General features: G+C 35.3%; 1 protein-coding gene across 2 annotated transcripts in view; it reads left to right on the plus strand.

Annotated features, from left to right (window-relative positions):
- The window catches only part of VPS13C (vacuolar protein sorting 13 homolog C), a 195,290-nt gene that overhangs the window by 144,549 nt on the left and 27,136 nt on the right, over positions 1-23,605 (plus strand). For both annotated transcript variants that reach the window (XM_032864804.1, XM_032864805.1), the window contains 12 exons: positions 1,008-1,168; positions 2,142-2,263; positions 2,758-3,052; positions 4,523-4,912; positions 6,305-6,409; positions 7,091-7,255; positions 8,979-9,107; positions 9,500-9,633; positions 11,145-11,271; positions 15,450-15,685; positions 22,018-22,159; positions 23,238-23,378. In XM_032864804.1, coding sequence (XP_032720695.1) covers positions 1,008-1,168; positions 2,142-2,263; positions 2,758-3,052; positions 4,523-4,912; positions 6,305-6,409; positions 7,091-7,255; positions 8,979-9,107; positions 9,500-9,633; positions 11,145-11,271; positions 15,450-15,685; positions 22,018-22,159; positions 23,238-23,378 — 2,147 coding nt within the window. The remainder of the gene's footprint in view (positions 1-1,007; positions 1,169-2,141; positions 2,264-2,757; positions 3,053-4,522; positions 4,913-6,304; positions 6,410-7,090; positions 7,256-8,978; positions 9,108-9,499; positions 9,634-11,144; positions 11,272-15,449; positions 15,686-22,017; positions 22,160-23,237; positions 23,379-23,605) is intronic.

Consider the following 23,605-nt stretch of genomic DNA (forward strand, 5'->3'; position numbering starts at 1 on the left):
TTATCACCATTGCAAAAAAAAAAAAAAAGTGTTATTGCTATATACTTGAAAGAATAAAGAACAAGCTGGATTTTTTTTAATACATTTTTTAAAGTTTTTATTTTAATTCTAATTAGCTAACATACAGGGTAATACTAGTTTCAGGTATACAGTATAGTGATTCAGCATTTCCATATACCGGTACTCATCACAACAAGTGCAGTCCTTAATCCCCATCATCTGTTTCACCCATCCCCCCACCCCTCTTCCAGCTAGTAACCATGTTTTTTCTCTAGGGTTAAGAGTCTGTTTCTTGTTTTTCTTTGTTGTTTGTTTGTTTGTTTGTTTTTAAGATTTATTTATTTTGAGAGAGAGAGGGAGAGTGTGTGTGTACAGGAGAGGGGGAGTGGGGGGGCGGGGGTAAGGAGGGGCAGTGATAGAGAGAGAATCCCAGACCACCTCCTGGCTGAGGATGGAGCCTGAGGCAGGGCTCAATCCCAGTTCCCCCAGCAGAGCGGAAATCAAGAGTCAGGTGCTTAACTGAGTCACCCAGATGCCCCTGTTTCTTGGTTTTAAAACCAACAACTAAAACCCCAAGAGAAACTCTTCTGGGTCAAAAAATTTTACACCTAGTTGTTTCTTCTTCTTCCTTCTTCCTTCTTCCTTCTTCCTTCTTCTTCCTTCCTTCTTCTTCCTTCTTCTTCCTTCTTCCTTCTTCTTCCTTCCTTCTTCTTCCTTCTTCTTTCTTTTTCTCCTTCTCCTTCTCCTTCTCCTTCTCCTTCTCCTTCTCCTTCTCCTTCTCCTTCTTCTTCTTCTTCTTCTTCTTCTTCTTTTTTTTAATTTTAGTTTCTTTAGTTTCCTTTCTTTGTTAGTTCCTATGTCTTAGAAAAGCATTTTGTGTAGTCATCAGTTTTGGTCATAAAGAAGAATGCTCTTGTCATTATTTTAAGTTACTGAAAAGTACTCTGTCTTAGAGAAATATAGGTAAATTAACATTTGGAATGCTTCTCACATGTGCTCTGCTTTAGTACCTCGTGGATATACAGAAGTTGCAAAAGTTCCTGTTGCCAAATCTGGAAGGCGACTGTATAATGTACGGAATCCCAATGCCAGTCATTCTGACTCAGTCTTGGTACAAATTGATGCAACCGAAGGGAGTAAAGTAATTACCCTTCGCTCTCCTCTGCAGGTAATGCATTAAAGTGAATTGTGTCCCTCCTAGTAAAACAAGAAGTATTTAATCATTTAGCTGGATATAGGAAAGTAGTAAGACATTAGGTCAATACTGATTATTGCAAAATAAATTATAGAACTGGCTGCTATTTCCAATCCAACTTGCTTTTGTAATAGTCTTCATATCAAATGTCTGATTAAACAGTCTTGTTACTTGAAAGCTCATTTTTGTTGTGGTCTAGTTTTAAAATTAATGAAGGTTTTTGCCTATTTAAAGATTTAGAAATGGGAGTATTAATAATCTTAGCTGGTTGTCAAATAGGATAATGTTCCATTCTCTTTGTATATCAATTGGGACAGTATTTTTCAAGTATGTGTGAAAGAATATTGGAATGATCTCCCCAGAAAAAAAAAATTCTAGTATCTTAATCTTTTCTACCTTTAAGGCTTTATCCATTTTTCTTTTGTGCATTATTACGGGTTCATTATACGGTCATCAAAAGAACATTTCTTTCTACTTAGAACATCAGATAAAAAATGAAAGGTTGCCATTTTTGGCAATTGTTAGCTCTCAGTTTGCTATTAGCTCTAGCCTGTATCTCATTATAATTAAGAAAAGAGAGTTGTATCCTTTTCCTCATATTTCCTTTGCTATCCTTTCCTGTTTTCACATGGTGCCTTGAAAAAATGATGAAACAGGGAAAATATTATGGCTGAACTCTTCAAAATTAATGTATATTATACACTAACAATGAACACAGAGGGTAGAGCATATGAATATCCTAGAAATTTTAAACTGCCACTTAAACATCAAGTTTCTCATATGTAGCATTTAAATATCTCCAAATTTTTCAATTGTCCATAAAAGTATCTTCTTTAATATTGGGTTTGAAACTTTTTAGATCTGAAAGTAACTGTGTGCAGCTCACATTTTTCTCTCAAGCATCTATATCTTTTTAAACAATTTGTATGTCTTTTTTATCTAACAGATTAAAAACCATTTCTCTATTGCGTTCATCATCTATAAATCTGTTAAGAATGTTAAGCTATTGGAGTGCATTGGAGTAGTCAGACCTGAAGAGGAGTTCCATGTTCCTTTAGACTCATATAGGTACATACTTCTTTGAATATACTAAGTTTTAAAAGGTTCATAATACATATTTTTAATTCTATGAATTGGGATCTATGTTCTAGAACAAATAACCTTATATTTTCATTATCTAAAGATATGTAAAAGCCAGTTTTAAGACATATATAAATAGATTTACTCTATCATTGAATTTACCAGATGAAGATTTCTTATTGTATATTCAATGTTTTAGAATTTTCTGAAATCTGTCTTTATGAGATTGCCTTTATATTTGAAATGACTATTTTTTCTGACTGGTGATTGTGGATTTTTTTTTCCCCCAGGAAGTTCCTCCTGGGTTAGCTATATGACTTTGGGCAAGTTTCTTAACCTTCTGTAGCCTTATTTTCCTCATCTGTAAAAATTGGAATCGTAGTACTTACTTATAAGTGTTACCAAGAAGATTTAATGAGATTTTTTTCCCTTAAGTTTTTGATTAAAAACTTTTATCCCCACTCTGTCTTCTTTTTCCTTAGGTGTCAGTTATTTATTCAGCCTGCTGGTATCTTAGAGAATCAGTACAAAGAATCCACTACTTATATTTCTTGGAAGGAAGAACTTCACAGGAGCAGGGAAGTCAGATGCATGCTGCAGTGCCCATCAGTCGAAGTCAACTTCTTACCTCTCATTGTCAATACAGTTGCTCTGCCTGATGAATTAAGCTATATATGTACCCATGAGGAAGACTGGGATCCAGCTTATATTATTCATCTTTATCCTACCCTCACTTTGCGGAACCTTCTCCCATATTCTCTAAGATACTTACTTGAAGTATGTCTCTTGTATTTTGTTTGACCTTTATTATTGCAGAGTGAATTCTAGTTTTTTTACTGTGTTTTTAGTTGAGTATTTTCCATAGTGTACTTGTAATGCTTTAATATTAATAACATGGGGTGCCTGGGTGGCTCAGTGGGTTGAGCCGCTGCCTTCGGCTCAGGTCATGATCTCAGCGTCCTGGGATCAAGTCCCACGTCGGGCTCTCTGCTCAGTGGGGAGACTGCTTCCCTTCCTCTCTCTCTGCCTGCCTCTCTGCCTACTTGTGATCTCTCTCTGTCAAATAAATAAATAAAATCCTTTTAATATTAATAACAGCAAAAACTGATATAGCATTTAGTATATGACAGTCACTGTGCCATGTGCTTTACATGTATTAACACATTTAATCCTTGCAATAACCTTCTGAAGTAGGTACTATTATTAGGCCCATTTTACAGATGAAGAAACTGAGTCACAGAGGGATTAAGTGACAGGCCTGAGAACCCACAACTAGTAAGTTATAGACTGGGATTTGAACCTATGCAATTTGGCTCTTTTGCTCCCTTCCACTGAACTCTGCTGCATGTGCTGTGAGTTAAAAACCATAATAATCTCTATTAATTAAGTAAAATTCCATTAGCTAAGAGATAGAGAAAAGCCAATGGGGAAATACTTCATCTTACTTTATTCTAAAGTTAATTTTAAAGTTTTTATTTTTAGGTTAATCGTATGATTATTTGGTCCAGGTTTGTGTTGAACTTAAAATAATTAGTCTGACTAGAAATAATGGGGAACATTTCTTAGCATTGATGTATGATAAATATTTTTATATTCTTATGCCACAACATTTTAGAATACAAAAGTCTGGAAGTGTTGGAACCTAAATTATGTCTTTTCTTTATCTAATAATGAGTCATCCCTGAGATGCAAAGACAAAAATGAATTAAATGAACTAAATGGTACTTATTCAAGAGAAGCTTTTGAAAAGAAAGCCTGCTTTATTATGTGGTGATTATTCATTTTGAAAATAATTCTGCCTTACTTAGATAGCTTGTCAGAATAGTTTGATATCACTTTCCTTCTTCTCTTTATGTAAGAATCACTAGGCATAGTGTGTGAAGAGCAGATGAAGCTGAAGCTGAGACAGTTGAAAGGCTCATTTAATAACACAGACAACAGCCAGCACTCTTGAATCCGTCCTTTGATTTTTGGCATAGATCTGACTTTTTTTGGAAAACTTATGGCCGTTGGCCTACTCGTGACCAAAAGACAGTTTCTGCCTTTGGCCATGTTACAGTCTTTTCTTTTTAGTTATTAGTGGTTATTGGATATTCATAATCTGTAAACATGGTACTTTGTTGAAGACTTGTCAGTTAATCTGAATCTGGTAGGTTGTTAGCACTTGTATAAAATATGGATATTGCTATTGCAGAGGTTTTTAAAAAAATCACTAAGCAAATTTAGTTTTTGTTTGTTTGCTTTTAGGGAACAGCGGAAACTCATGAGCTAGCAGAAGGCAGTGCCGCGGATGTTCTACATTCAAAAATCAGTGGAGAAATAATGGAATTAGTTCTGATGAAATATCAGGGCAGAAACTGGAATGGACATTTCCGTATATGTGATACTCTTCCCGAATTCTTTCTTGTGTGTTTTTCCTCTGACTCCGCAGAAATGATGTCAATTGACTTGTCAGTACATGTCAAACGAATTGGCAGCCGGATGGTGCTATCTATCTTTAGTCCCTACTGGCTAATCAACAAGACTTCTCGAGTTCTCCAGTATTGTTCAGAAGACATTCACGTGAAACATCCAGCTGATTTCAGAGATATTATTTTATTCTCTTTCAAGAAGAAGAACATTTTTAGTAAAAATAAGGTGTGTTTTGGTTGATACAACAATTTAAAATAGATAAATTCCTAATCTAGGAACTCATGAGTCATTAGCCTTCTTTAAATCCATGCTTACCAGTTTGCTAAGTGCCACTGGTATGAAGTAGGTCCAAGGAGACTTTTCAGGAATACATAATCTAGTGGGTTGTTAGGACTAGCAAGAGTTTCTCAAAGCTGAATTGTCCCTTTCTCCATGGCCTTTAGAATTACTTCTGTTCTTTTAGTAGTGTCAGGTAGAAAGCTTGATTTTATGTAGTTTACCAGTGATGAAATAGCATTTCAAAAGGTAGAAGAGTTGGACTTGGCTTGTATTAACTGAGCCCTCCTAGGTATGAAGCACTAAGCCAGGCCTCCGAGAGAGAACCTACTGCCTAAGCCTGGTCTTTTGTGGTCTGGTCCCTTTTTTCCTTTGTAGATTCCTATCTTGGAATTGCTTAACACACACTGTCCCAAGTTACTGCTAGGCCTCTGTCTGTGCTGCATCCTCTGCTAGAATGCAAGATCTTCCCCCATGTTTTCCCTGTCTGCCATATCTTTTCTGGTTACCTGCTGTTCATCCTTTGACTATCATTGTGCTCAGGCATGACATGTGTGAAGGGATTTCAAGCTGTCTAAAGTGGAGTTAGATAGTGCATCCATGTCCTCTTAGCGGTGGTTCTCAAATTTCAGTTTCCATTAGAATCACCTAGAGGGCTTTTCAAACATATTTCTGGGTTGTACCTCTATTTGAGTCAGTAGGTCTGGGTAGATGGAGGAGCACAATTAGATCTCTTCTATAAAACTTTATCCAGATCTCATAGCTAGAAGTAAACTTTTTACCTTCTCACCTTCATAGCATTTTGTACCACTTGTGTAGCCGTTAGTCACATTGAGTCTTGCATCATAATTACTAGTAGTGTTTTCCATCTCCCTGTTCAGTTGGAGCTCATTAAAGACAGGAGTGGTGTCCTGTTGTCTTCCATTCTGCTGATCATGATGCTTTTCATTTAACATTTGTTGAATAATGTTAAAGGCATCACTTCTCTGTGTTTTAGAACTTTAAGAGTTTGTTAGCTCAATATCTTAAGTGTAACACTGGAAAACACCAGTTTACATTATGGTGGTTTTTTCTTAAACAACAGAGGATCTCATTGGTATACATCTTTAAATTCACTAAAGTCATTGCATAGGTGAATGGGAAGATTGGAACTCTGGTCTTATTTTATTGGCTTCTAGAATATCTGTGGTTCTGTGACCCATTGGCCATATGGCTTTGATTATTTTTTTGTGTGTCCCATGATACTAAATAAATTTCTAGTGATCTAACAACTTTCCCTCAAATAAAATATTAATATAGTCTTTTAGGTTTCTTATATAATGGTTATGTGTTCTGGTGTAGGTACAACTGAAAATTTCAACTAGTGCCTGGTCCAGTGGATTTTCATTGGATACAGTGGGAAGTTATGGGTGTGTGAAGTGTCCTGCCAACAATATGGAGTACCTGGTAAGATTCTGCTTGCTTATTTACCTCTGATTTCGTTCACATTTTCTTTGGTTCACTAAACTAGCTAGATTCTAAGGGGTTCAGAAATTTGAGTTCAAAGTATTGTGTAGAGGACTGTTATCTCTATAATTTTCTCTGGCCACTAGTATCAGAACAAAACCTGAATTTATAAAAGTTTAAGACAGTAAGTGGAATCCTCATTACATATTATTCTCTGCCAAATGTTTCTTAAATATTAAATTTGATTGTGAAAATTTAAGTAATCTGATGCCAGTGGACCTGTTTTATTGCCACTTTGAAATTTTCATATTAGTTCATTAACAGAGAGACAATAAAGCAGTAGAACTGAGCCTCTTCACTAATTATAAAACAATTTATGTTTGGAATGTTAAAAAATAAAGAGTATAAATAAAATAAATATTATAAATCATCATTAGTTAGGTTACCTCTTGGTATTTCTTGAATTGATTTCTGAGGGAACCAAATTAAGGAACCAAAAATTTTTCTTAATGAAAAGATAAGCAGTAATTGAATATGGTTTATATTAGTTACTTTATTTTAACAAGTATTATTTTAAAATATTTTAAGAAATTCATGTATGAATGGGGTATATGTATGTACATTTCAAAGAAACTGTATAAAGTACTGAGAAATTATACACTTGTTTTTTCCCTCATACAGGTTGGTGTTAGCATCAAAATGAGCAGTTTTAATCTTACACGAATAGTTACTCTGACTCCCTTTTGCACCATTGCAAACAAGTCATCATTTGAACTAGAAGTTGGTGAAATTGCAGCTGATGGCTCAATGCCCACTAATAAATGGAACTATATTGCTTCTTCAGAGGTAAAATTTTCCTTTACTACAACTGGCTCTTAAAATGTACGAATAAATATGGCCATATAAATAAGAATCACATATTCTTTGTTATACTCATTTTGCTATCATATTTTTGTATTAAAATTAAAATAAAATTTTAATACAAAAATATGATAGCAAACCTTGGCTTTGCTTTTGCACTATAAACACATGTTAAAAAAAAGTAGAAAAGTACTGCTAATATTTATCAGCAGCCAGTCTAGAGGGCTAACACCAATCTCTAGTTCTTCCTATATGTATAGAACATATGGTTGTGTATTGTGAAATGAAGATAAAGATAATGTACTATGGATTATCTCAGTAGTCAGGATAATGTCTCTGCATTCAAGAAGCATATAATCTTGCTGGAGGGCTTAAGACTCATATAAATTAATACAGGAAGAAAATACATGCAAAGTTATAGGTGGTTTTAGAATTTCTGAATAGATTATCTGAAAGTTTCCTTGAAAATTTCCTAAAATTCATCCCCCTCACTTTACTGAGAAGGAAATTGAATCTCATACTTCCCTAAAGTCAGTACAGTCAATGGAAGTCACCATTATTATGGCCAAGATTAAAAGGGAGTGTGTCATAGAAGAGATGGCATTTGAACTAAACACCGCAGGTTCAACAAGATTTTAGGAGTGAAGAGAGTGAGGGGGAGAGGACAGGTGCAAAGATGAGCATTCCTGCTTGAATTTGCCTGCGTTTTCAACCAAACCAGCTGAGCTTAAAGAACCATTCTTTTGTATACCTCAAAAACAAAATTGTGTGTGTGTGTGTAAACTTAGCAAGAGATTAAGAGGAATGATTCCAGTTATATGAATTTAGAGCTCTGAGAGGCATGGGCTTTCCAAGGCACTTAGAATGATCTCTGTTGACTCTTAATCTCAGGAAACAAACTGAGGGTTGCTGGGGGGTGATGGAGGAGGGATAGAGTGACTGGGTTATGGACACTGGGGAAGGTATGTGCTATGGTGAGTGCTGTGAATTGTGTCAGACTGATGAGTCACAGACCTGTACCCCTGAAGCAAATAATATATTATGTGTTAATTAAAAAGATCTCTCAACATACAAATGCTCATTATCATTGATGTGGGTTTGATAATAGTAACATTTTCATTCAGAGATAGGATTTACCTAGTATTGTATAACAGAGGGACATTTTGTATTTTATTAGGAACTAAAACCTCAGTTTTACAGATAAGGCTCAGAGAGGTATATGCTTTGATTAAGATCAAACAGTTAGGAAGGTAATTTTAGGACTTCCAGCAAGGTCTGTGGTGTTCTCTTCTCTGCCTTCAATGGTCTTTCTAGTTTTTCTAGGCTAAGATAACACTGAAAGAATTCATAGTGCATTATGGAATTATAATGGGATATGCACAAAAGCAGATGTTTTAAGATTATAGGTTTGAAGTATTCAGGACATTTGAGGCATTCTTAATCAGTAAGCGCTTTAGTTTCTCATATTACAGTTATTCCGTAAGTGTATACAGACTAATAGATCTGTGTTCTTCTGATGGAGTTTCTTTGGTTTCATAAATAGGCCTTATATTGTTAATAATCTTAACATGAGATGTGGAGGAAATATTTTAAGAAACTTAGTAATAATTGTATCATGATCAGATTTAGAATTGAAAACTTAATTAGCCATTGTCTTACTGATACCCCAATATTGTTTTAAGACTGATATTAACTTTTACTTTCTCAGTGTCTTCCCTTTTGGCCTGAAAATTTGTCAGGCAAACTTTGTGTGAGAGTGGTGGGCCATGAAGGATCCTCCAAACCATTTTTTTATAACCGACAGGATAATGGCACTTTACTGAGCTTAGAAGAGCTGGTATGTTTTCATGGTTTTTAATTTAATTTAATTTAACTTAATTTAGTTTAGTTTCTTATTATGTTTTCATGTTTTAAAATACAATGTCTTCAGTTTTTAAAATCTGCTTTAAAATATTTTATTAAAACATGCTATAAAATCTACTACTAATTGAATTTAAATTAAAAAAAAATTCGACTGGAAAAAAAAAATCTACCAGTAATCATTTGAAGGTGCTAATATATATATTTGTAAGGTGCTATACATGTATTTGTAAGAGATCAGAGCCAGTGTGCTTTTCAGTAACAACTTAAGAAAAAAGACTTTTTGTGTCTACATAACTGATTGAAATTCCAAATGTGCCTGCAAGTGAAACCAATGCCTCAAACAGATTTTTTTTTTTTCTGCAATAGAATGGGGGTATCTTGGTGGATGTAAACACTGCTGAACACTCAACTGTCATAACCTTTTCTGATTACCACGAGGGATCTGCACCTGCCCTAGTAATAAACCACACATCACAGGACGTCCTCACATACAAACAGAGGTATGAAAAACAAGGTGCATGGGAAATCTCATTTGCTTTTTACTGGCCCACAGTCCTTTCTATGTGTTTTTCTTTGAGGTCCCATAGAAAGGCCCACAGTCATTTCTATGGGAAATGTGTTTCCCATTTCACGTGTTTTCTGGTTTTAGTATGGTAACACGGAACACATGCTGTTTATTTTAATACCCTCAGCAGGTTTTGGGACAGTTCTCTATATTCCAGTACATTAATATTCCTGAAGCAAAACTTATAAATATTCATATCAAGTGGGCTAAGTCAAAACTATTAACCATCTCACAGCAGTTCAGATTAGGTTTTTTAGCCAAATGTTTGATACCAAACTAATAAAAAAATCTTTGGACTTTTGGAGCTTTTAAAATTTCAGAATTGCATATAAGGAACTGTGAACCTGTTCAGCTGTTGAAGCATTATCATTCTTTCGTAAGTTGCAAATGTTCTGTGAGCCTCTCCCTATAAATCTTTATCAAGCTGTTTCCGCCTCCCCGTCCCCTGCCTGAGGAGAGGCGGTAGAAGATTCAGTGAGAGGACAATGAATAGGTAGTGGCGTTGAATATAAATATGGAATGATAGGAATTTTGTTGTTCTTGCTTGTGCTGTCATTTGACTTGGATGATACCATTTAAGGACATAACAGACAGTTTTAAACCCTTAAAATACATACTACATATTTGCCAAGAATTACTATTATAAATCTGCAAGGCATTATTTTATATAAGTGTAAAATCTTATATATACCTAAGGTTATTTTTACATACAGAATTATTTTATATAAAATAATGCCTTGTAGATTTACCTGTTCTTAATTCTCCTGACTGGAATCCACTCGGAGATTTAAAATTATAGAATGGGATTGAAACCTAATTGGGTTCCTTTTGTTGTTGTTGTTCCCTGGAAAGATTTTTGTAATATGGACTAATACTTTTTAAACTTTAATGGTTTGAATCTCCCAGAAATCTTGTTAAAATGCAGATTCTGATTGAGTAGGTTTTAGGCAGGGCCCAGGATTTTGTGCTTCCAGCAAGCTCCAGGTAAGACTGCTGCTTCTCCATAGATCACAATTTTGAGTAGCAACAGTGTGGACCTAATTTTTTATTTTCCCCAAGACTCATGTTTCTTATCTATTGCATTTGATTCATAAACTTAAAGTTAAGCACTGAGTGCTTAAAGTTCTACTGCTGCTAAAGGATTTATTGTTTATAGTTCTTCCTGCAGGTGAGCCCTGATGTGCCAGTTTGTTTACTTTAATAAATTCCATGGCCTGCATCAGTCTGGAGCACACTGCAACTTCAGAAAGGCAGTATTCCCATCCCTCAAGCTTTAAGCCGTTAGTTTATTGGACATTTTAGGGTACTTATTTTTAGGCAGAGTTCCGTTTATTAAGAAAGGCAATTTTAGAAGATTTTTATGCCAGTCCACTCCTCTGTAAATCACAGGTCTCGGTTACTCAGGGCCTGGCTGTTTTCATCTTCCCTCTGGTGGTTGTGTTTCAGTGGGTCACAGGAGGAGGTGCACTTGGTGCCAGGAGAAGCTCGACTTTTTGCCTGGGCAGATCCTACTGGTACCAGAAAACTTACCTGGACATACGCAGCAAATACTGGAGAACATAGTCTGTTAAAGGTACCATGTGATGTGAATGAGTGCTGTTAGAGGGGCCTGGTGGCGAAGGAAGCAGACAGGCCAGCTTCTCACCGTCATGTTTGTCCTTATTCAACTAAAAATGAATTGGAAGTATTTTCAAAATAGGTCGGTTTTGGAGTTTAGATTGCAAGTAGTTCATATCAGTATTTTAGATTAGTCAAAATAATTTCTTTACAGTTTAAAAAACAGGCCTGCTTTATCTTGTCCGAGTAAAGACCAGTGAAGTATCTTTTTATATATACTTTTTTTTTTTTTTTAAAGAAAAGAATTTTAAAGCTAAGTAAAAACAACTTTATTTTGAACATATGCATGCCACTGTTGGCTGTGAGGTCTTTAGGCATATTTTCCCAGTGAAGACCATATATTTTAATTAAAGGAATCGGACAGTATGCAAATTAACCCACAGAAGGAATTTAATGAATTAATTTATTAAAATAATATTTAGGTAGCTAATTTAATCAAATATGTTATTCTTAGACTCTTAAACTTTGGGAAGGTCTTAAAGATTCACCTACCAGCCTTTCTCTAGTGTAGGAATTGCTCCTATGTTAGTAAGACAGATCTTTTGTTTCTATAGAAATATATTCTGTTATGAAAAGTTCATACAGTGTGTCCTGTTCTGCTGTCTGATAATGCCAGTTGTTAAAAAAACTTTATTGACTTTTGCTTTAAAATGATGATCAGCTAGTAGTGGCCGAATTATCCTCTCCTCTATTCCCTCTGAAATACCCATAAAAGAGACTTAACCCACTTTTGAAAAATCAGATGGTTCCTCTGTTACGAGATTCTTAGAACAATTATCACCATAACAATTTGATAGAGCTATACTGCCTTGCTTGTGCTTTACTTTTTACAAGACCAAAACTCAAAGTTCTGTAAATGGTACAGAGGCTTAAATTCCCTGATCCTCTTAGCTTCTTGGCTCAGAGACATGGGAGCTCTAGCAGAGGTCTCTGACTGTGCTGGTATTGTTTCCCTCTTGTCACATTTAACGCTGCTCAGTAACTACAACACCCAGTGGTAGTACATAGACACTAGCGAGAAAGTGGGAAAGAACTGAAGGAGGATATTCAGATGTGTATACTGAGGCAGATAGAGGAAGAATCTGGGAATAGTGTATGTGGGGATTGTGGTTTTTAATGTTTCTTTTCTATTTGGTGTTGGAGAACCAGGGAACCAGGCAATAGGAAAAGTAGATAATTGTGCCTCAGTTAGCAGCTAATCTGCCAGATTCTGGAAACTGAGCTAGAAGCAAGGCAGTTGCCCATTCCCCTGTTTGCTAAGTCGATTTGAGAACAGAGTTCCACTTAGACCCAGGTGGACACGGTGAGGGAGTTCAAAGAAAATCCAGACATTATTGACAAATATTAGGTCTGAACAGATCTTTCCTTATTAAGTGTGAATGAACAGGGAAAAAAAAAAAAAACAACAAAAAACCCCAGCAACACGGGGTTTATGAAAAAAAATAGCTCAGGAGAAAAATGTGGAATTATCCTGTAGAATCAGAAGGTGATTATACCCCTGAAACTTTCTTTTACTACAGGAGCACCACAAGAAATTTTCCAAGTTTATGTCTTGCATCCTCAACTAAGTTACAAAGCTGTAACAGCTATGAAATAGAAGAATGCGTGGTGAAATAAAAAGACACGCCCAAATGAAGTAGAAGTGGAGTAGGGAAACAGTATATTCTGTTCATACCATAAATATACCATTTAATCTTAAATTATCATTACAGAAGTACAGATTAAAGATTTTGTTTTTTTAAAAAAATCTATTAATTAGTAGAACTAAAATCATTGGTAAGAAAATGTTAAGCAATTGAGAAAACGAAAATAAAGACAATTTTGCTTTTAGAGTAAAGGAAGGAGACTTAAGTATGTAACAAGTGGCAAGTACCTTTTATTGAATCTATCTTCTGTGTTAATGCTTTCTGCATGTTATCACTAATTCTTATGATCGGAATTCAGAACTGCTGGTTAAAATTCAAAACCAGGGGGCACCTGGGTGGCTCAGTGGGTTAAAGCCTCCGCCTTCGGCTCAGGTCATGATCCCAGGATCCTGGGATCGAGCCCTGCATCTGGCTCTCTGCTTAGCGAGGAGCCTGCTTCCCCCTCTCTCTCTGCCTGCTTCTCTGCCTACTTGTGATCTCTGTCTATCAAATAATTAAATAAAATCTTTAAAAATAAAAAAAATAAAAAAAATAAAATTCAAGACCAGGTCTATCTGACTTAATAGTCCATGGACTTTTTCCGTTAAGCCATGCTTCCCATCAATTATGATGGTTTAACTTCCCGTCAGTTATGAAAATGGTTTAAATTCTCCTATTAAAAGACAATACTCAGATTAAGTTAGAAAACAGTATCTAAATATATGCTACTTACAAAAGATATGTCTTAACCAAACTAACACAGAACGTTACAAGCATGAAGAGGCAGTAAGGATTTAGGAGGCAAACAAGTAAAAAGAAAGCAAAGTTGTTGATTTTAATTTCTATACAACTATAATTCAAAGCAAAAACTTTAAATAGGATATGATGACATGACAAAGTAATATTCCATTCACTCAGTCTTAAAAATGGTGAGTTCATGCCATTTACAAAAACATGGATGGACCTTGAGGGTACTATGCTAAGAGAAATAAGTCAGAGAAAGAAAAATACCTGTATGATTTCACTTAAACACTGGAATCTAAAAAACAACAACCAACCAACCAACCAAACAAAACCAGAAACAGACCCATCAATACAGAGAACAAATTTGTAGTTGCCAGAGATTGAGGTGGGGGGTGAGCAAAATGGGTGAAAGGGAGTGGAATGTACAGGCTTCCAGTTATGGCATGAGTAAGTCACGGAGCTGACAGGTACAGCATAGGGAATATAGTCAGTGGGACGGTAATAGCATTGAATGGTGACAGATGGTAGCTATGCTTGTGGTGAGTATAGGATAATATAGAGCGTTGTTGAATCATTATGGTGTCCACCTAAAACTAATGAAACGTGTGTCAACCATACTTCAATTAAAAAAAAGCAATAGACAGGGGCGCCTGGGTGGCTCAGTGGGTTAAGCCTCTGCCTTCGGCTCAGGTCATGATCCCAGGGTCCTGGGATCGAGCCCCGCATCGGGCTCTCTGCTCAGCGGGGAGCCTGCTTCCTCCTCTCTCTCTGCCTGCCTCTCTGCCTGCTTGTGATCTCTCTCTGTCAAATAAATAAATAAAATCTTAAAAAAAAAAAGCAATAGACAGATGATAAACAGCAACCAAACTCAGCTGTTCCTATTCTCTTGATAAATCCTTTGTTTGCCTTTTTTTCCAAGAAAGCATGAAATGAAAAGTATATAATAGGTCCTTGTACTGTTTGTTGAAATGAACTCTTATATTTATGTAGCCCAGAATGAGGAAGAAATCATTATTTCAGTCTCTAAAAACACTGACCAAATCAAGTCTTACAGTTTTAGTGCTATATGAGACCTTCAGCCATGAAGGCTTTACAAAACAGTACACACAAGTACAAACAATAGTTTTATATGGTGTGACTTATAGAAATATTTGCAGTGTTGTAAGTTATTAAAACATAAAAATAAACTAGGTTATTTTTATGTGAGGTTACTCTTCTAATAAACTTAAGAACCTCTCCGTCTTGGAGACAAATAAGCGTCTTAGGACACAGGTGCCCTTGCAGGGTACTCTTGTTCCTGCTGAGTGCCCTTGGAGCAGTCAGATGTAGGGTACAAAAAAAAACACAAAGCACTGTTAATGTTTGTTATTGTTTGAAAGCATTGGTGAGTTAAAATATGTTACGACTTTAATTAATTTATGTCATTTTGATGGTTAGCTTTCCAATTTATAGTCATGTTTTTAAACTTTTCTAAATGTTCTCAGACACTGTAGTTTAAGTTTATGTAATAAAAACTTACTGCTGGGGCGCCTGGGTGGCTCAGTGGGTTGGGCTGCTGCCTTCAGCTCGGGTCATGATCTCAGGGTCCTGGGATCGAGCCCCGCGTCGGGCTCTCTGCTCAGCAGGGAGCCTGCTTCCTCCTCTCTCTCTGCCTGCCTCTCTGCCTGCTTTGTGATCTCTCTCTGTCAAATAAATAAATAAAAAATCTTTAAAAAAAAAAAAAACTTACTGCTTATAGGTTTAATATAGTCTTTCTTTTCCCCAGGATGAATGTGGTCAGTTTCCCTATGATGCGAACATTCAGATACACTGGGTGTCATTCCTAGATGGACGCCAGAGAGTGTTGCTTTTCACCGATGATGTTGCCTTGGTTTCCAAAGCACTGCAGGCAGAAGAAATGGAGCAGGCCGAGCATGAAATAACCTTTTCTCTCCACAGTCTTGGGCTTTCCCTGGTTAACAATGAAAACAAGCAGGAAGTTTCATATGTTGGGATAACCAGGTATGGAAGAAGGAAGATGGGGCCTCAGAAATCTTTAAAAAACACTGAGTTCCTAATATCAAGTTTACTGAGAGTAAACAGCTGTTCTGAATTTTTATATTCTTTCAGCATAACTTATGAATAATTTTTTTATTCACTGCTAACTGAAAAGCCCCTAAGATAGAAAGATGACTAAGATAATGCCTCTGTCCTTACTGTACTCATCATCATTTGGTGGAGAAAAAAGAGGTTTGCTTCTTTGTTTTTGGTATGTATTGTTTTTGATGAATTATGATAACAGAAATGCTACAAAGAAGTATATAAACGTGCAATGGAAGTACAGAGATAGAAACAATTAAATTGTTTTGTGCAGTAGAGACTGAAGAAACTGGCCTGGAGTAGAGGAAACCGACAAGAGTGGGTCAGATAAATTGGAGGAAATATTCATGGAGGAGGCAGTATTTGACATGGATCCATAGTCTTTAATGGGATGTTATTTAGAATGTTTTAATGGTGATGGAATCAGTTATTTGCTCTGATTCTGCTTGTATCTGTATAAGAAAAGTATTTGAATTTATTTATTTTGACTTTTTAAATCTCACTAACTTTGGTAAAAGACTCCTTCTTTTCTTGGAGACTGATGGATAGGATGGTTACCATGTTCCCATGTATAAGCATCATAGCATCAATATCAATAATCATGTTTAGTGAAGTAAAACATTAAGTCAATAAAAAGATCATATATGTAACATACTTTATGCAACACCTAATGGATTAAGAGTTCTATAAAGGGTATACATCCTGGGGTGCCTGGGTGGCTCAGTGGGTTAAAGCCTCTGCCTTCGGCTCAGGTCATGATTCCAGGGTCCTGGGATCCAGCCCTGCATTGGGCTCTTTACTCAGCGGGAGCCTGCTTCCCCCCACCCCGCTCCGCCTACTTGTGATCTCTGTCAAATAAATAAATAAAATCTTAAAAGGGTATATAATATACCCTAATATAATATATAATAACAAATAAAGGGTATATAATATAATGTTGATATAATATTAATATATTTGTGTATATATGAGAAATATATTCTTTTGGCTATATACTTGAGAATTTTACAGTATTTTTAACCTAAATATGAAAATAATTTTTAAGTCCTATAAATTCAATTTCTTCACTCTCTTCTTTGATATAACTTATTTTTACTTTAATATTACATATGTTATTACATTTTGTCAGACTGGTCCTTACTCATAAGGACTTTTAAAAATTCATCCGAAAGGGGACGCCTGGGTGGCTCAGTTGGTTGGACGACTGCCTTCGGCTCAGGTCATGATCCGGGGATCCCGGGATCGAGTCCCGCATCGGGCTCCCAGCTCCATGGGGAGTCTGCTTCTCCCTCTGACCTTCTCCTCGCTCATGCTCTCTCTCACTGTCTCTCTCTCAAATAAATAAATAAAATCTTTAAAAAAAAAAAATTCATCCGAAAGAACTTGGTTATCTTTTTTCTGATGCAGTAAGCATTTAATATACATTCAATGAGGATGTGTACTGAGGGAAAATAAATCAGTTATGTAATTTTTAAAAATAAACGTACTTTTTAGGCAGTTTTAGGTTTCCAGAAAAATTGGCTGTAATATACTTAAGTTCCCATATGCCCTGCATTTTTACCCTATTATTAACATCTTGAAGTAGTGTGGTAAATTTTTTACTGTTGATGTTCTAATGTTGATGCCTTATTATTATCTAAAGTCCAGTGTTGATGTTGTTTGTTATGTCTGCTCTTAGTGTTATAAATTCTATAGGTTTGACAATTGGATAATACAACTGTCATTACAGTGTTCTATAGAATAGTTTCAGTATCATAAAAAGTCACCTGTGTGTCACCTTTTCATCCCTTTCTCCCTCCCTCTGAACCTCTGGAAACCACTGATCTTTTTATCGTCCCTAGGTTTTGCCTTTCCCAGAATGTCATATCATTGGAATCATATGTATGTAGCTTTTTCAGATAAGCATCTTTCACTTAGCAATATTTTTTTAAGTTTCCGCATGTTCTTTTTGTGCTCGATAACTCATTTTAAAAAATCACTTAATACTATCCCATGTCTGGATATGCCAGTTTATTCACCTATTGAAAGACATCTTGGTTGCTTCTAAGTTTTGGCATTTATGACTAAAGCTGCTATAAACATTCATAGGCAGGTTTTTGTGTAGACATAAGTTTTTAATCTCATTTGGGTATATATCATATATATATTTGCTGGATTTTATGGTAGGATTATGTTAAATTTTGTAAGGAATTGCCAAGTTGTTTTTCAAAGCGGCTGCACCATTTTGCATTTCCACCAGGAATGCGTGAGTGAGCATTCATTGCCCCACATCCTTGTCAGCATTTGGTGTTGTCCGTGTTTCAAATTTTGGCCATTCTAACAGGGAGGTAGTGATATGTCATTATTATTTTAATTTGCAATTCCCTAATTACGTGTGCTGTTGAGTATCTTTTCAAATGCTTATTTGCTATCAGAATATCTTCTCTGGTGAGATTCAGGTCTTTTGCCCATTTTTTAATTTTTAATTTTTTTTTTTAAGATTTTTATTTATTTGTCAGACAGAGAGAGAGAGAGATCACAAGTAGGCCAAGAGGCAGGCAGAAGCAGAGGGAGAAGCAGGCTCTCTGCTGAGCAAAGAGCCCAATGTGGGACTCGATCCCAGGACGCTGGGATCGTGACCTGAGCCGAAGGCAGCCGCTTAACCAACTGAGCCACCCAGGCGTCCCTAATTTTTCCATTTTCTTATTAAATTTCAAGAGTTCTTTGTATCATTGAATTAAGTCTTTTATCAGATATGTGTTTTGCAAATATTTTCTCCCAGTCTTTGGTTGTCTTTTCATTCTTTTGACAGTGTCTTTCACACAGAAGAGGTTTTTAATTTTAATGAGACCGGGGCGGGGTTGGGGGGGGGCGGATTTCCTTTCCTGAGTTGTGCTGTAGGAGTTGTAGTGTAGAAGTCAAAAAAATGCAAAGTTACATGCATTTTCTCCTGTGTTACCTGCTGGATTTTATACTTTTGTGTTTGATATTTAGGTCTATAATTATACATTTTGAGTTAGTCTTTGTAAAATCTGTAAGTTCTAGGTCTAGATTAAATTTTTTTTTTTTGCATATTCAGTTCTGTCACCATTTGTTGAAAAGATTGTACTTGTTCCATTGAATTGCCTTTGCTCCTTTTCAAAATCAGTTGCCTATATTTGTTTGGGTCTATTCCTGGACCCTTCATTTGCTTGGTGTGATTGTCAGTTCTTTCACCCATACCACACTGTCTCGATTTCTGTAGTTTTGTGGTAATCTTGAAGTCAGGTAGTGTCACTCCTCCCACTTTTTTCTTCTTTAATATTATGTTGACGATTTTGAGTCTTTTGCCTTTCCATATAAACTTTAGAATTAGTTTATCAGTTAGCTGGGTATTGGTTGGGATTGCTTCGAAGCTATAGATCAACTTGGAAAGAACTGACATTTGACATTATTCAGTCTTCATATGGGTGTACAAAGATCCTTGTATTCAGATCTTTGATCTCTTTGATCAGACTTCTCTAGTTTTCCTCATATCGATTCTGTACAAATTTGTTAGATTTTGTTTATACCTAAGTATGAACATTTCTCTAAATTAGCACCATTTCTCTGGTGCTAATATAAATATTATTGTCTTTTTAATTTCAAATTTCAGTTGTTCATTGCTGATATGTAAGAACACAATTGATTTTTGTATATTAACTTTGTATCTTGAAACATTAGTTGCAGGAATTTTTTTTTATTGATTCTTTAGGATTTTCTGCATAGACAGTCCTGTCATCTGAGAACAAAGACAGCTTTCTTTCTTCTTTCCTAATCTGTATACCTTTTATTTTCTTAACTTATTGCGTTATCTAGGACCTCCCAGTGTTGAATAGGAGTGGTAAGAGTAGATGTCCTTGTTCTTTGTTCCTGGTCTTAGTAAGAAAGCATCTAGTTTCTCACTCTTAAGTATAATGTTAACTGTAGGTTTTTTGTGGATGTTCTTTTTCAGGTCCCCCCCCCCCCTTCCTAATTTGCTGAAGAGTTTTTGTCATGAATTGATGTTGGATTTATATTATTCATTCATTCATTCATTCATTCATTTATTTTAGAGAGAGAGGAGGGTCAGAGGGAGAAGGGAGAGAGAGGATCTTAAGCAGTCTCCACACCCAGTGCAGAACCTGACTCGGAGCTCGATCTCACAACCCTGAGACCATGTTCTGAGCCAAAATCAAGAGTTGAATGCTTAACCCACTGAGCCACTCAGGCAGCCCAACATTTATATAATTTATAATAGATATTTTATTCATTATCTTAATTGATTAAATACATAATATAGTGAGGACATTGTTAACAGTGTCATTGATTAATACCAACAAACTATGTTAAATTAAAATATTATGGGATTGTATTTTATCATTATGCAAACAGTCTTCTGTAATCAGGGATCAGCAAAGTATGGCCTTTGAGCCCAATCTAGTTGATGACCTGTTTCTTAGAGACTTCGGTCTAAGAATTTTTTACATTTTTAAATGGTTGGAAAAAATTGAAAGAAAATAGTATTTTGTAATGCATGAAGATTATACAAAATTCAGAGTTTGTTGCCCATAACTAAGGCTTTATTAGAACACAGCCTTGCTTTTTCTTTATATATCTGTGGCTGCTTTTGCACTCCTGCTTAGCACACAACAAAGGAAAAATAACTCGCGATTGTAGATTACCACACATATAACTACCCTGAAACTTTTGTTTTTTATTACTAATGCATACTGATCATGTTAAAAGAAGTAGAGAAAGTGGACTTTGAGTATCTCTCTTCCAGGTCACAGTTAGTTATTAAATGAAATGCAAAGCATTATTCTATTATGTAATGACCCTGTGCTAAAAGAATATTTACAGGGGCACCTGGGTGGCTCAGTGGGTTAAGCTGCTGCCTTCAGCTCAAGTCGTGATCTCAGGATCCTGGGATCATGCCTGCATCAGGCTCTTTGATCAGTGGGGAGCCTGCTTCTCTCTCTCTCTCTCCCTCTGCCTACTTGTGATCTTTCTCTGTCAAATAAATAAAGTCTTTAAAAAAAAATAAAAATAAAAATAAAAGAATATTTACCTGTGCTAAAAGAATATTGAAATTTCCAAACTAAGCACTTGTCACAATATATCCACCTCACAGGAAAGGAGTGGCCAGAAAAATTTGAAAATTTAAGAAAAAATAACTCATACAACAGACTTTCTTTACACAAATAAAAAAACAAAAAAAACAAAAAACCCTGAATGACTCGTCTATTAGCCAGGCAAGGAACATCTTTTACCAATGGTGAGGTAATTGGAATCACCTGAATGTAGCAGCTGAAGAGAGGTGTCCAGAGTTAATAAACTTAGAACCTTTCTTAGCCTTTTTGTGAAAATAGTTGCTTGAAGAACTGAGGACATTCAGAGCAACATCAATAGTCAATTAAAAATAAGGCAAATCATTTTGAGTGGTTTTCCTTGGCTCTTAATGGGTCAACAGATGTTACCCATACTGCTCACTTATTGTGTATTTGAGAAGCCAGTGCTGAGTTTGAAGTGACTAAAAAATTAACCTCTATGAATACCGACTTTGAGCCCTAATAATGAAATGAAATGTTGTCACCCCTGAGAAAGGTTAAAAAAATTTTTTTGTAAGTATGTATGGTGACAGTTGTTAACTAGGTTTATTGTGATGATCATTTCACAATATATGCAAATATTAAATCATTAGTGTACCTGAAATTAATGTTATGTCAATTATACCAAATTATATGTCAATTATAAAAAATTTTTAAAATTTTTGATCTCTGGGTCCTGAGATTAAGCCCAGCATCAGGCTCTCTGCTCCGCAGGGAGTCTGCTTCCCCCTCTCTGCCTGCTTGTGATCTTTCTGTCAAATAAATAAATAAAATATTTTTAAAAATAAAATAAAATTTGTACTCAGTTGTTTTTATATTTTGAATCTGGTCAATTAGAAAATTTTGTGCAATTTTTTTCTCTTGTTATTTAAGCATTTAGTTAACCTCAATTTTGTCTTAGCCATAAAGTCTAAAATATTTACTATAAGGCTTTTTATGAAAAAAGTTTGAGTTCTTTAATAGATTGATGTGAATGTGTGAGAGAAGAACATTTCCCCTGCCCCTTTTCCTTATGTACTTTTATAATACAGGTGTATTTTGCTGCTTAAAAAATATCTTGTATAATTTTCATAGAAGATTTATAGTTGTAATAATTTGTGGTTGAATGACAATTCCAGCAAGCCTAATATATACTACTAATTTAATTTTCTTTGTGAATTGTTTTAGTTCTGGTGTTGTTTGGGAGATGAAACCAAAGCAGAAATGGAAGCCTTTTAGTCAAAAGCAGATAATGTTGCTGGAACAGTCCTATAAAAAATATCAAGTATCAAAAGACCATGGATGGATTAAGCTAGATAATAATTTTGAGGTATAACAGAATTTTTTTGTTTTGGTTTTTATATATGTATTTCATCAGTGCATAATAAGTAAGGAAAATTTAGAGTAAAATTTTGTGTGCAAAATTTTATCCAAGTAAAAATGTGTGTGCAGAAACTAATTTATAGCAAATGAACTCTTAGTTGTTAGTAGGATTGACATGACTGATAATCATTAGTACATTTTAAATCAAAATATGTTATTAAATCATATACTGTGAAACATGATTTAAATGTTTCCCTTTTGCGTTTTTGTAATTTCTTCTGTTTATAAGACAGTTTCATGGAACTTGTTTTCAGTAAGATTATGCAGAAATTAATATTGCTTATTGGAACTTTTGTTCTATTTTGAATGATACCAATATATATTGGTAAATAAAGTCTGTGCAAAATTACTTATTTCAGTAATGAAAAATCTGTAGAAAATCCGTTCAATTAAGTTCATTAAATGTGAATGATTGTTGGACTTGGGTAGATGTCACAAATATAGGTGTACTGTCTGCAGGCCCTTACGGTTTTGCAGTTGAAGGTCACTTTTGCCCTAAGAAGACCCCAGAAGCTTGACTGCCATTTCTCATTTGCTTTGGTTCAGTTACACACTTCTAGTTATTCTTTGATGTTTAATGGTTGAGTTTGGATTGATTACCAGATATGCTCCCCATCCCAACCCTCATCCCTATAAAGGTTGGCCATGCTCAAACGAAAACAAACTGACATAAATAAGCTATTAACTATGCATTGTTTAACTCTGTTAGAACAAAATTTAAGAATTACCTAGAATTACTAATTATTATTGAGATTTTTAAAAAAATACGAAACATGGTTTATTTTCTTTAACTGCAATTTATATAATTGGAAATTTCCTCAGTTGTTTTCTTGTTTTCTTCATTTTGGTGGAAAACTGATGATTCTGCTTCAAAGATCTCAACTGTAGATCACCTTAAGGCAGATCTTTTGGTGGGACATAGAGATTAAAATGTTTTCTCCTTTCAATTTGTGAGTAAATGGGTATTTAAAAGGGGCTATCCTTCTAATACCAAATCATCATAAACATATGTGCTTTTTCCCCAGGTCAATTTTGATAAAGTTCCCATGGAAATGCGCCTCCCTGTTCATTGCCCAATAAAGCGAGATTTTTTATCAGGGATTCAGATTGAGTTTAAGCAATCTCCTCACCAGAGAAGTTTAAGAGCCAGATTGTACTGGCTTCAGGTAACATTGTCATTTTCAGTTTAATAAGTATACCTAATCCCTTTGGGAAACCTGGGGGTAAAAATTTTTCTGCAAGACTCTAGCATACATTGTAAACAGTTTTTTTCTTTTTGTTTGTATATTTATTCCCTTTTTCCATGTATCCTGTGGATACTCTATACTTAGTGTCCCAAAGATTGTGACGGTTGAGACTATTTAATTTGACCAGATGGCCTGCAAGAGTGTTT

Source organism: Lontra canadensis, unplaced genomic scaffold (assembly GCF_010015895.1).
Source record: "Lontra canadensis isolate GAN:19392208 unplaced genomic scaffold, GSC_riverotter_1.0 scaffold28, whole genome shotgun sequence".
NCBI classification, from domain to species: Eukaryota; Metazoa; Chordata; class Mammalia; order Carnivora; family Mustelidae; genus Lontra; species Lontra canadensis.